The sequence below is a fragment of the Pseudonaja textilis genome, chromosome 18, assembly GCF_049901715.1.
Source record: "Pseudonaja textilis isolate UNSWEBS1 chromosome 18, rPseTex1.2, whole genome shotgun sequence".
NCBI classification, from domain to species: Eukaryota; Metazoa; Chordata; class Lepidosauria; order Squamata; family Elapidae; genus Pseudonaja; species Pseudonaja textilis.
Window position 1 is genome coordinate 6,042,464 of NC_142007.1, and position 13,532 is coordinate 6,055,995.

A 13,532-nucleotide genomic window follows, 5' to 3' on the forward strand; every position below is an offset into this window, starting at 1 on the left:
ATAGCCCAGGAAGACTAAGAAACACGTCTTTCCTGCTCTCCCTGTTTGGCCGGCTACCGATGATGGCGGGTACGAGGCTCCGATTCTCTTGAGGATTTTTGGGAATGCTGGAGGGTCCAATGGAGGCTGCCGAGCACGCCAGGATCTTGCCAGGTAAGAGGCAAAAGCGCTTAAAGAGAGAAGTGGGGTGGGAGCCAAAAGCCAGCTCTCCATCTCTTGCAAGATACAGGATCAGTCCCATGAAAGGGAGGTGATCCAACCAGCACCAGGCGGCCTCAGAATGGGGAGGCTCTGGCTTAAACACACCTTGGGTTGGAGTTTACACTCTCTTTATCTTGGGCGTGAAAATAGGCTCCTGTTTGATTTGGGGAGCCCTCTGGAAGTCTTTAAGGGGGACGCGGTGGCTCAAGGGCTGAGATGCTGGGCTTGTTGATCAGAAAGGTCGGCTGTTCGGCGGTTCGAATCCCACAGAAGGAAGCTCCTGTGACTTGTCCCAGCTTCTGCCAACCTAGCAGTTGGAAAGCATGTAAAAATGCAAGTAGAAAAATAGGCACCACTTTGGTGGGAAGGGAACAGAACTCCGTGCGCTTTTAGTCTTGCCGGCCACATGACCATGGAGACGTCTTCGGACAGCGCTGGCTCTTTGGCTTTGTGACGGAGATGAGCACCGCCTCCTAGAGTGAGGAAGAACTAGCACGGATGTGAAAGGAGAACCTTTATCTTTAGCTTAGCTGGAGGTCTTTCTTTTTCTCTCTGTTATTTCCCTCTTTTCCCCCTCCTGGATTGATTGTTTTTCCGAATGCACTTGAAATTCTCTTCCACCCAGCACCTTCAGCTCAGGTGCCCTTTTTAAATAGGACAAAACAGCCAGGCCTGTGCCCACACCATCATTGCTCTGACTCCAATGGGGGCGAGATGGCGCTTCCTTTCGGGGCCCAGGGGCAGAAGGGCACCCCTGCTGGATGAGGCACTTTTGCAGGAAGGGTTCGGCTGTGGGGGAGCAGGGCTGATTCTGCCCCCCTCTCCCCCCAAAAAAGCCCAGGCCAAAGTGGATTTTCAGAACATCTCTTGCACTTGGGGCTCCACACACTTCACACTTGCGACCTGAATGACGACAAAACTTCCTCTGCGGCTCATGTTACAATATTTGGGGGGCTGCCACAGAGAGGAAGGAGTGCACCTACTTCCCAAGGCATCCAAAAGCCAGACAAGGAATAATAATGGATGGAAACTGACCAAGGAGAGATTCAACCTGGAAATAAGGAGGAATTTCCTGACCGTGAGAACGATCAACCGATGGAACACAAGTTGCTTCCAGAAGTTGTGGGAGCTTCATCCTTGGAGGCTTCAAGAAGAGACTGGACTGCCATCTGTCAGAAATGGTGTAGGGTCTCCTGCTTGGGCAGGGGGTTGGACTAGATGACCTACAAGGTCCCCTTCCAACTCTGTTAATCTGTCTGTTTCTCATTGTTTTCAAACTTTTGGCCTCTCCCTTGGGCAGTCAGACCTGTTTTCCTACCTCAGTGCTGAAGTTCAACGCTGCCAGAGGAAGCAGAAATGTTTTAGGTGGAACTTTCCCGTCCGACGTCGTCGTCTCGTGCAAAGAGGAAAGCTCGGTCCTGCATGGGGCTGAGATTTATTTTTCCTACTTCCTCTTTCCTTTGTTAGGTAACAGCAGCCCTTCGGGGGGCCAGCAACTGAATTACCATTCTCTGGAGCAGAGCCTCTCTAAATCCTCCACGGTAAGAAAAGAGGTTCCAGACAGGTCACCTTTGAGGTGGGCAGGGGGTGGGAGGGAAGAGAAGTGGTGGGGGATTAGAGGGCCAAGGGAAGGTCAGTGCCTGCAGTCGATCCCGGGGAACTAGAAGAGGGCATTTCCAAAGACTTGTGGGCGGCCTTTTGCGGCTTGAGGTCAGTGCTCACGAGGAAGTGAGCTAAATTTGCATTTCTCTGAAGTCCTTTGTGTCCTGGAGGCTTGAAGAAATCCAGAAGCTGTCAATCACCATGGCTGGGCCCCGGAGGCTTCGGGTGTTACCAGGAAGCGTTCTCTTGATTTTCCCGCAATGAGTCAGGATTAGTCCAACGTGACCACGAACTGCCTGCCTGCCCTCAAGCGAAACCGACGTCGCTGGTTGCGGGCGAGGGGACTCTTGCCAATCGCGCTTCTTCCTTCCCCAGGAAGTGAAGGGTTACCAGAGGAAGATATGGAAGACCTGCCTCTGCCACTCGGTCTCCCTGCTCACTCTGGGGCTGCCCCTCGTCATCTTCCACTGGAAGCCGCACCTGGAAATCTACGCCAAATGCACTCCCTGCCCCCTGCGCCAGGCAGACTGGGTGCTCATCCGAGTAAGTGTCAGGAGGCAGGGCAAGGCAGGAAGGCCCCAGCCAGCTTGGGCACTGCAGCGAGCACCTGGCAGCTCCCGTGGCTTTGGACCACCCGTCTCCTCCTCTCCCCAAAGCCCCTGGCTCTTCCCCGGGGCAAGAGGCACTTCTGCCCTTCAGCTGTTCCCGCCCTCTTCTTCCAGGATCAGCAGGGACAGTGTTTCGCATCCAGGGTCCACACAGAGCAGATGGAAGATGGCAGGTGAGTGGCGCTTCCTGTGCATTTCCCGATTGGTAAAGGGTGTTGAGGGGGCTGTGGGGAACGGACAGACGGACATCAGGGGCTGCACCTGGAGTCAAGCCAGAAGAGAGAGAGGTGCCAAGAGGGAGGCCAACCAGGTACTCTGTACAGGTAAGAGGATGGAATGGAATGGAATAGAATAGAATAGAAGAATAGAGTAGAATAGAATAGAATAGAATAGAATAGGAATAGAATAGAATAGAATAGAATAGAATAGAATAGAATAGAATAGAATTTCTTTATTGACCAAGAGTGATTGGACACTCAAGGAATTTGTCTTTGGTGCAAATGCTCTCAGTGTTCATAAAAAGAAAAGATACATTTGTCAAGAATCAGTCATCAGGTACAACACCTAATAATAGCCATAGGGTACAATAAGCAATCAAATCATACTAGGAAACAGTCAATATAAATCGTTTGGATACAAGCGACAAAGTTACAGTCACAAGTGGGAGGAGATGCGTGATAAGGAGTGATGAGAAGATAAATAGTAATGGTAGTATAGACTTTGTAAATAGCTGGAAAGTATTGAAGGAATTATTTGTTTAGCAGAGTGGTGGCATCTGGAGGGGAAACTCCCCTTGTGTCTAGTTGTTCTGGTGTGCAGTGGTGTTGTTTTAAGGGAAGGAGTTGAAACAGTTTTATGTTCAGGATGTGAGGGGTCTGTAGATATTTTCCCAGCCCTCTTTTTGACTCATGCAGTGTACAGGTCCTCCATGGAAGGCAGATTGGTAGCCATTGTTTTTTTCTGCAGTCCTAATCTGGGGATGCGGCCCTAGATAAGATGCATCCATCTGCCCTGTCCTTGTTCCTGGACTCCCTCACCAGCTCAGCCCCCCACCCTTGCCCCACCCCCGGCTCCAGAGCCTCCTCTTAAAGAATAGAGCCCACCTTCCTGATTTCTGAAATCTCTTGACCTCTCCTCTCTCTTCCTTCCTGGGAAGCCTCGAATCCAGAACGGACGAAGGGAGAAGCGCTATCGCCGTGGGCGTTTCGGATGACCAAGCAAGAAGCCGGGACACCATACGGCTGCACCAGAAGGAAGAGGTCAGCACCCCAGGATGGATGGCCCTGGCTCCGTTCTCAGCAGCTCACCTGCAAAGGGGCCCATCTCCCTGAAGGCAGGCAGGGGCCCAGTCCTTTGGGGCACAGGGGCCTTCCCTGCTGTGCAGGGCCAGCTGCTGGTACTGCCGCCACCTTGGAGACCTTGATAACTTGCCTCCCTCTCCTCTCCTCTTTAGAAGAACGTCCTTCGCTATTACTCCTTCGAAGGCGGCACTATCTCTGGGTAGAAAGGCGGCAGGCCTACTGCCGGGCCAGGTGAGAAGTTCTCCCAGGGCCAAGGGGGCCTCTCTGCCGCATGCTTTCCTTGGCCGTAGCCGTGGGCCTGGCTAGGCCTAAAAACCAGCCTCTGGACCTTTCGCATTTTCATCTATCCAAGACGAAATGCAACCCGCCCCCTTTCTTCCTCCGTGTTTTGCAGCACGTTGAATGAAGGCTGGACGTGTTCCGATCTCCACCTCTCCTGCGGTGGCCTGAGCATCCAGGAGCAATCAGCCAGGTAGGTCCCGCCCTTTACGGAATGAATGAATGAATGAATGAATGGAATGAATGAATGAATGAATATCATCTGCATCTCTACAACTGCCTGGTTCGGTTCTGCAACCCAACAAAATGGACGCAGACTCCAGAGGATAATTAGGACTGCAGAAAAAACAATGGCTACCAACCTGCCTTCAATCAAGGACTTGTATACTGCACGAGTCAAAAAGAGGGTTGTGAAAATATTTACAGACCCCTCACATCCTGGACATAAACTGTTTCAACTCCTTCCCTTAAAACGACGCTATAGAGCACTGCACACCAGAACAACTGGACGCAAGGGGAGTTTTTTTCCCCAGCGCCTTCACTCTGCTAAACAAATAATTCCCTCCACACTGTTCAGTTATTACAAAGTCTGCACTACTATCATTATTAATCTTCTCATCCCTCCTTATCACCCATCCCCTCCCACCTGTGACTGTAGGACTGTAACTTTGTCGCTTGTATCCTTACAATTTATTTTCTACACTGAAGTTGATTCCTGAAGATACTGGCTAACTGAACTGGGCTGTAGCTTTCCTAAAACTTCCTCCTCCCCTTGACAGAAAGATGATTTATGGTCCCAACCTGATTGATGTGCCGGTGAAGTCCTACCTCAGGCTGCTGATGGATGAGGTAAGCCACAGTTCAGCCAGTGGTTGAGCCGGCATGTCCGCTTTGAAATTCAGCTGCCACATTTAATGGAGGGAGGGGGAAGGAGGAGTTGAAAAGTTCAAGGTTGTTCTGTATGTCGTCCTAAGAAATTCCAGTTGCAGTTAATTGGTTCTCATGATTTATGAAGTGTGGAAGTGGGAGGAGAGAGAGGTGGATTCTGTGTAACGCTCGAAAATACTTTCACTTTGGGAAATTGCCTTAGATGTACCAGATCTGTTCCTAAATAAATCAACTGGCGAGAATATGTCTCGGAGTGATTGATATCATGGATACTTTCTGGATGCCTTACATGGTGGCCTTGCCATGGCGGCAATACAAGTGAGTGAGTGAGTGAGTGAGTGAATAAGGAAGGGCTGTCCTCCTTGGTCTGAAAAGCGCAGAACGGATCCTGCTTCTGTCTGGCTCTGTAACGGAGAACAGGAGCAATGATAAGGGATTAAACTCGTATGCCGCCTGACTCTCAGCACCTCTGGTCAGCCCACTAGAGCAAGTTAGAATGCAGTACTGCAGGCTAAGACTGCCAACTGCCAGCAGTTTGACCCTGACCAGCTCAAAGTTGACTCAGCCCTCCATCTTCCCGAAGTGGGTAAAATAGGACTCAGATTGTTGGGGACGATAGGCTGATCTGTAAATTGCTTAGAGAGGGCTGTAAAGCACTGTGAAGTGGTATAAAAGTCCCAGTGCTATTGCTACAAGAGCCACGATGACGCAGTGGTTAGAATGCAGTACTGCAGGCTAAGTCTGCCAACTAACAGCACTTCGATCCTTGTTGGGGGCAATCGGCTGACTCTGTAAATTGCAGAAGGCTGTAAAACACTGGAAGGCGGTATATAGGAATAACACTTAAGACTTATATACTGCTTCACCATGCTATTACAGCCCTCTCTAAGCGGTGTACAGAGTCAGCCTCTTGCCCCCAACGATCTGGGTCCTCCTTTTACCCACCTCAGAAGGATGGAAGGCCAAGTCAACCTTGAGCCTGGTGAGATTTGAACTGCCAAACTGCAGGCAGCTGGCAGTCAGCAGAAATAGCCCGCAGTACTGCACTCTAACCACTGCGTCACCTTGGCTCAGTATAAATGCTGAATGCTATTTTGGTCACTTCAGAAGGAGTTGTGTCATTCTGCGGAGAGGCAAGCATGAGGCCCCTCTGCAGAACCTTTGAGGCAGGAGGGGAAGGGGTCTCCCAGCTTGTCTGAATCACGGGCCCTGCGGGAGCTCATTGACTTAAGGGGGAGGCTCTGCAGAGACAGTGAAGGCAGAGACACCGATGAAGTGCTCAACGTACTCGCTTCCTCTCCTTCCTTGCAGATCTTGAACTTATTCTACCTTTTCCAAGTGTTCAGCATCATCTTATGGTTCTGTGAAGAATACTACTCCTACGCGGCCTGCATCTTTATCATTTCCACCATCTCCATCGGACTCTCCCTCTACGTCACCAAGAAGGTGGGCACTGGCCACAACTTCCCCCTCCCCCTTGGACTTGTGCGTCCACCCTGCCCCCCCTCAAGCCGGTCACTGAAGTGGGACGAGGGGCCGGCGGTGTCCCAGAGATGCCGCACCACTATTGCTTAGCCCCTGAGGCTGCGTTGACCAAGGCCTTGGTTCCTTCAGCAAAACAGGACTCTCCGGGACATGGCCAAAGTGGTGAGCAGCGTGCAAATCTGCCGACCTTCTGGAGGTGAGCAAAGGCATGGTGACCTCTCGGGCAGCAGCCTGGTGGATCTCAAGACCAGCTCTAGCCTGAAGCTGGACGCTCCTTCTCATCTGGGTCCTCCACCATTCCCTCATTCGGCACATCTTTCTGCCAGATTCCTTCCCACTGCACATGGTCTTTGTTGGTTCCTTCTGGGGCCTCAAGGACAAGGCACGTCCAAGCAGCCGCTTGCTCCTGAGAGCAATAGCTAGGAACTCGGGCACCACCTTTAAGTACCTAGACGACGGCACCTAAACAGGACAGTCAAATTCAGCTGCCCGCAAGGTGCCCGCATCCAGGAGAAGCTAAAAAAGGGAGATGCCCCTCCAAGGTCGAGAAGGGCCTGGCACAACTCTCAAGCCGATTCATCCAGGGGCGGGTGAGGGGGACATGGTCTGAGCTCCTTCCTTTCTTGGCTACCAGAGAAAGTGGTGGTGAGTTCAGTGGATCTCGTGCCAGGAGACATCCTCGTCATCTCTCCGGAGGGGATGCTGGTTCCCTGCGATGCCGCGTTGCTCAACGGCGAGTGCGTGGTCAACGAAAGCCTTTTGACCGGTGAGCAAGGGATTGGGGGGGGGGGAACATGGACAGGCCAAGCCTGCTCATTGTTTTAAAGCAGGGGTCACCAACCTTTTGGACCTCAGGGACCACCAAACTCATAATTTTAAATCCCGCGAGCCATATGGGCGGCACAGCCTTGTATTCACAGGCAGCCTGGATTAATTGCTTTGGGGGGCTGACATTTCTCTGCGGACCACCAAAATTTTATCACAGACCACCAGTGGTCCCCGGCCCACTGGCTGGCAATCACTGTTTTAAAGTCTCCCCCATCAGCACACCTGCCTGCCTGGATTCCCCTATCAAGTACTTGTCATGATGCTACTTGCGGAGATTTCAGTGGCACCCTGGCGCTGGCTGACTTGGCTGCTTTCAAGTGACGTGGCTGCTTTCAAATGATGTGGCTGCTTTCAATTTTTTTCTTGGAGCTCCCCAACAAACCACCTGCTTTTTCCCAGGGGAGAGCACACCAGTCCTGAAGACCTCTTTGCCCAAAGGCCCGGAAGAGGCCAACACCACCTATTCCTCCGAAGACCACAAACGACACACCCTGTTCTGTGGGACGCAAGTCATCCAGGCCCGACCCTGTGGAGAAGCGGACGTCTTGGCAGTTGTGACACGCACTGGTGAGGGCGTTTCAGGGTGCTTCTTCTCCCCCCCAGCCGGTGTCGAGGCTGTCCGGCCTCCTGCAACCTCTACCTCCCCTGCACCCCTGTTCTCACGCCAGCCTTGCCGTCTCCCTCCCTCTTCCTCCAGGCTTCTACACAGCCAAAGGGGATCTCATCAGCTCCATCCTTCACCCCAAGCCGCTGAAGCTCAGGTTTCATAACGATGCTTGGAAGTTTGTCACCTTCTTTGCCATCTTGGGTAAGTTCACACACGCGGGATCAAAAGCGGATAAGGCGCCCACTGTCTCTTGTAGGGCTAGAGTTTTAGACATGGGGAAAGAGACCATCCGCCATGGGTTCAGAACGCTTCCATTAAGAATCAGGACCAGCTGAGGGTACTTAACCACTATCACTGGTTTGAGCCAAAAAGTTCAGGACATACAAGCCGAGCCTCTTTTGGACAAGGCATAGTTACAGACGGTACTTGGGAACAGCGTGAAGCTTCCGTTATCTCCTTCCCCAGCAATTGGGAGCTTTGCTGGTCCTCTGACAGCCTTAGATAATTTGTTTCTGCTGGGGTAGCCTTGTTGCGCCAGCAGGAGCTAGAATAGAAACCGTCCTTAGTCCCCAGCACATCCCACATGGCCTCGAAAGATCTGCCTCTATGCAGCTGAGGAGCTTCGGGGCTCTGCCTCCTCTGGCCACATCTGTGCAATATAACCTGCCTGTGAGTCCCTGTCTAACTGGAATCTCTTTGGCTGACCTCCTTCTGCAAGGCCTCTCCCAACGGTGCCGCCAGCTTCGGCTCTTTCCTTGTGGGTTTCTGTGGGCTCCAATGATACTCCCTCAACCTTGTTTTCTGGGGTACCAAGACTTTTATTTCTCTTTGCCCCAGCCGTCATAGGAACCATCTACAGCATCATCATCTTAAGGAGAAACAAGGTCAGTTCAGTGCCTGGAGGTCTTGGAATCGCTCTCACTACCTTCTCCCGGGTCTCCAGATGAGAACTATTCCAAAGATCGTCTGCCCTGGAACACACAACCCTCACCTCTTGGATGTCAAAGTTCCTTCCTTCCTTTTTGGCCAGCCACTCACTGGGTCTCCGCTACTGGGGGAGCATGGAGTCAGCCTCGGATGGCAGCAGGTCTGGGGGCAAGGCAGGCTCAGAAAGATTGGGCCTGGCTGATCTTCCCCATATGGAGGCTTCGCCACTGAACATCACCAAGAATCTTAACGCGACCTCGTTCCAATCTCCGTTGGCCTTTCTGGGTAGCTGGGAAGCCATTGCGCCCACCTGTTTCTCACACAGTCCCCGTTGGCAGGTTTCCCGGTGGCTGATAGCCCTCCGTGCTCTGGACATTGTGACAGTGGTTGTTCCCCCAGCCTTACCAGCTGCGATGACAATGGGCACCATGTACGCTCAAAGCCGTCTGAAACGGCAGGGCATTTTCTGTGTCAGTCCTCAACGCATCGATCTGTGTGGGAAGGTGCGCCTGGTTTGCTTCGACAAGGTGAGACCCCAGGAAGGGTGCTGGGGTCCTGGGTTGCCCGTCCAAGGATCTTAGCCGATTCTTATTTGGTTGGGGTTTCCTCCCAGACAGGGACCCTTACCGCTGATGGCATGGACATCTGGGGAGTCATTCCCCAGGCCGGCAGCTCTTTTCTGCCCATTGTTCATGAGCTTCGTTGCCTGGATGACGGGCCGCTGCTCCGCTGTCTGGCCACCTGCCATACCCTCTCTCTGCTTGGAGATCAGCCCATAGGTGACCCAGTGGATCTCCGGATGGTGGAGTCTACTGGATGGGTGAGAAAGAAACGTGCCTCTTTGTTTAGGGAACATGGGTGCCCTTTCCAGGGTTCTCTTTGGCTATGTCCTCCTACATAGCCATCGCACTTAGACTTACGTTCTAATCACTGCTCCATCATGGCTCTTGTAGCATTAGCACTTAAGACTTATATACCACTTCACAGTGCTTTTCCAGCCCTCTCTAAACGGTTTACAGAGTCAGCCTCCTGCCCCCAACTATTTTGGCTCCTCATTTTACCACCCTTGGAAGGACGGAAGGCTGAGTTCAACCTTGAGCCTGGTGAGAATCAAACTGCCAAATTGCAATCAGGTGGCAGTCAGCAGAAATAGCCTGCAGTACTGCACTCTAACCACTGCGCTACCACGGCTCATACATGGTCAGAAATGGGTGAAAAGGGGAGGTTCCCTTTCCAAAAGGGAGAAGAACCAGCATTCCCCAGAGCCCCCCAAGACCAGCGTCCTATGTGACTCCAATTCCAGTGACCATCAGTTTTAGTTTTCTGGTCATCTTTGCCACACTAAGCCCTGTTCTCTATGGCTGAGCTTTAAAGTGGGATCCGTTCAAGGGGCACTGGACAAGGCAGCCCCTCCTCAGCCTCCTCTTTGCTTCTTGCAGTCTCTGGTAGAAACCGAAGAGCCAGAGGTGAAGGCCTGCCTGGAACAGGACTTTGGGACCGGAGCTCTGCTTGTCATGGCTCCTCCACTGCTACGAGAGCAGCTCCCCGGCATGGTGAGGGTCTCTCCTTCCTTGCGGCAGGAGAGTGGGGTGGGCTCGCAGAGATTGAGAAAGCTCAACAATGCAGAAAGCAGCCTGGGCGAAGGTGGTTTGCGGGGCCTCCGGGAAAAGCCCACTTCCCCTTCACCCGTTTCACAAATCGTCTCCTTCTTCTGGCTGCTCTCGGGAGCTCAGCCATGGCCTCTCCTCCACAGAAGCACCCCGTCCCCGTGGCTGTCCTCCGTCGCTTCCCGTTCTCTTCAGCTCTGCGGAGGATGAGTGTTCTGGGGAAGGGTCCCGGCCACAGCCCCGTGGAGGCTTTCATGAAGGGAGCTCCGGAGACGGTGGCCAGCCTCTGCAAGAAAGAATCAGGTCTCGGCTGAAGTCTCCTTCGAGGGCATATGATGGGGGCGGGGTGGAGGATCTTCCTCATGCTTTGTGACAGTGTGTCTTCCTCTTCTCAAAGGCCTCTCTCCCCTCTTGCTTTGCAGTGCCCCAGGATTTCCCGCAGCAGCTGCACCGGTTCACAAGCGACGGGTTCCGTGTTCTGGGACTTGCTTACAAGCCCTCGGTGGCCGTGGGGAGCTTCGAAGAAGCCCAGGAAGTGACCAGGTGGGTGGACATCCAAGTCCTTGCCCTTGTGTCCTGCCAGCCTGGCTTCCGATATTCTCCCTGGCAAATCCATCAATTTTGCTCTTTGGGTGATCTTCTTAGGAGATAAAAGAGACTTGACTTGGGCAAAAGGTTAAAAAAACTACCGGTGGCGTTTTGACATCCGAGGTCATTAAGTGCGGGATGGCACGGAAGATACATCGGTTGCTCCTTGCTAGTTCCTTAACCCAGACATACAGTGGCATCCTTGGGCTCTCTAGGGGCCATTAACGTTCTTATTACATGATGGAAAACTGATGGAGGTGACATCGCGTACCTGGTTGGGTTGGGAAACAGTAGCAAAATCGAGGAGGATTTTTTTCCTATGAATGGGGAGAAATGCAAAATTATTCACTGGGGCGAGATGGGAGAGATAAAATACATTTCCGAGATACCTGGGAAATGTGAAAAAGATGATGGATTGAATTGAATTGAATTCTCTGTTGTCATTGTATGCATATACACAGTATACATGCAACAAAATTCACATAACACCCAGAGACCAGACTCAACACACACATGACAATCCACAAACACCTCCCCACCTGCCAAAATTCCCCGCCCCCTAAAAACACAGAAGCATCCACACAACAGACCAAGTAATACTGTCCAACAGCTCATTGATGGTGGTCCTTAAGTTAAGTGCAATTATAGCTCTGGGATAAAAACTGCTCAGAAAACGTGTGGTCCGAGTTTTAATTGGTCTGTATCTTCTGCCAGAAGGCAACAGTTCAGAGAGATTGTGAGCAGGATGGGAAGAATCTTTGAGAATGTTGTGCGATTTCCTCAAACAGCGAGATGCGAAGATGTCATCCAGGGCTGGTAGCTGGAGCCTGATGATATTCTGGGCAGTTTTTAACGATTCTCTGTAGAGCTTTTTTGTCCGCTACAGAGCTGCTCCCATATCATGCAAGAATGCTGTATGTCAGGACACTCTTGATGGTGCTGTGGTAGTAGGAAAGAAATAGATACCGAAATAGATTTATCTTCTTAAGAATTCTCAGGAAGTACAGCCTCTTCTGTGCCTTCTTCACAAGCATGTTAGCATTCATAGTCCATGAGAGGTCCTCCGAGATATAAGTGCCCAGAAATTTAAAACTACAACCCTCTCCACCTCCTCGCCATTTTATGTACAGTGATAATTGATTGGCGTTCATTGCAAGCAGAATACGAGCCAGCTTATATTGAAGGAAAGACTTTGCAACCAATGGGCGAAGAGTGAACGGCCCTTCTCTGGGTGCACTTGGACAGAGGCTGGGCAGAGGGGCTTTTGGCACAGAGCAGGGAGGATGATGCAGTGGGTCCTGGCACAGCCCACTGACGGACGCTTCCTCCTTGGGCAGAGACTGGGTGGAAATGGACATGATCTTCCTCGGGCTCCTAGTCCTCAAGAACGTCCTCAAGCCCGAGACGGCACCAGTCATCTGTGTGCTGCGCAGTGCAGGGATTCAAACCGTCATGGTCACAGGTGAGAAAAATGGGGTAGAGGCCGGGAAGGCTGGGTGAGGAGAGGATTGTCTTCTGCCTGCAAGACTAGAGGGATGTTGGTGGCTTCTAGCAGGGCTCAGGGCTCCCCTTTGCTCGTTTTGGCCTCAGGGGACAACATGCTCACTGCAGTCAACGTGGCAAGGAGCTGCCACATGGTGGAGGCGAAGGAGCGTGTGGTGTTCGTGAATGCCGAGCCTCCCAGCCGAGGCAAGGTAGCTGCCCTCACCTTCACTCCTTCAGAGCAGATCAAGGTGAGACCTTTTCTTGGCTGGCCACCCTCTATGGCCCAGGTTGGCTGTGGGGCTCTTTCGGGGAAGGGTCAGGCGGTCAGGGTTGCAGCTCTGCTATCCAAGCTTCATGAGCTGAGGTGTGAGAAGCTACAGCCAGCCAAGGTCAAGTAACAATAGGCAGAGCTGGGAACCGAGAGCCTGTTTCCTAAACAATATACAAACACCGGATTGGACATTAGCAAATAGCTGGAGGAGTAAGGGGGCAGAGGAAAAATTACTTTGCATTGTTTGCATGGGGAAAACCCCAGATTCAGTCGACGCTACTTCTGTAACCACCCAAATATCAGTAAAGTATACTCTTGGCAAAAACAAATGGCTTTGCTGGATGACTGAGTGGGACAGTTGAGAGTCTTTCCATTTTGCAAGCCCGGTCATCTGAATGGACCGCCAACCACGATGGTTCATGCTCAGCCACAGCTAGTATTTCGTTCCAGATGGAAGGGGGAGGTGTCCACTGTAATATGAGGGAGGGAGGGCGAAGAGAAAGCCCTACCTAAACCAGGGCTCCTGCTGACGCGGGATGCCAAGCCCGAATGAAAAACATCCGGTGGTTTGCGGGACTGTTGCAGGATGCGCAGCAGCCAGAGAGCGACTTCCAGGAACAGCAGCCGTACTCCTTTGCCTTGAACGGGAAATCCTTTGCGGTCCTCTGTGAGTGCTTCCCAGCCCTCCTGCCCAAGGTAACACCCATGGGGGAGAGGAGCTGGATCACCTTGTCCCTGGTTCTCCTCAGACCAGCCACCCCTTCTTGCAGGACGCACCTGTTCCTGGCTGTCTACTAGGGTTCTCGCGACCAGCCTGCCTTCCGGCATCGGGCTGATGGGAGAATCGAGTTGAGC

The 13,532-nt window shown here is 52.2% G+C and overlaps 1 protein-coding gene across 1 annotated transcript in view; it reads left to right on the top strand.

Annotated features, from left to right (window-relative positions):
* The window catches only part of ATP13A2 (ATPase cation transporting 13A2), a 19,351-nt gene continuing 5,819 nt past the window's right edge, over nt 1-13,532 (top strand). Inside the window, 23 exon segments of the mRNA XM_026715732.2 lie at nt 1-153; nt 1,669-1,742; nt 2,179-2,346; nt 2,526-2,584; nt 3,568-3,670; nt 3,865-3,895; nt 3,898-3,943; nt 4,107-4,184; nt 4,771-4,840; nt 6,191-6,325; nt 6,494-6,560; nt 6,999-7,130; nt 7,592-7,759; nt 7,890-8,000; nt 8,637-8,683; nt 9,065-9,253; nt 9,340-9,546; nt 10,166-10,279; nt 10,480-10,636; nt 10,756-10,876; nt 12,259-12,383; nt 12,512-12,654; nt 13,263-13,373. Of these exon segments, the coding sequence (XP_026571517.2) occupies nt 105-153; nt 1,669-1,742; nt 2,179-2,346; nt 2,526-2,584; nt 3,568-3,670; nt 3,865-3,895; nt 3,898-3,943; nt 4,107-4,184; nt 4,771-4,840; nt 6,191-6,325; nt 6,494-6,560; nt 6,999-7,130; nt 7,592-7,759; nt 7,890-8,000; nt 8,637-8,683; nt 9,065-9,253; nt 9,340-9,546; nt 10,166-10,279; nt 10,480-10,636; nt 10,756-10,876; nt 12,259-12,383; nt 12,512-12,654; nt 13,263-13,373 (2,505 nt within the window). The 5' untranslated portion in view covers nt 1-104.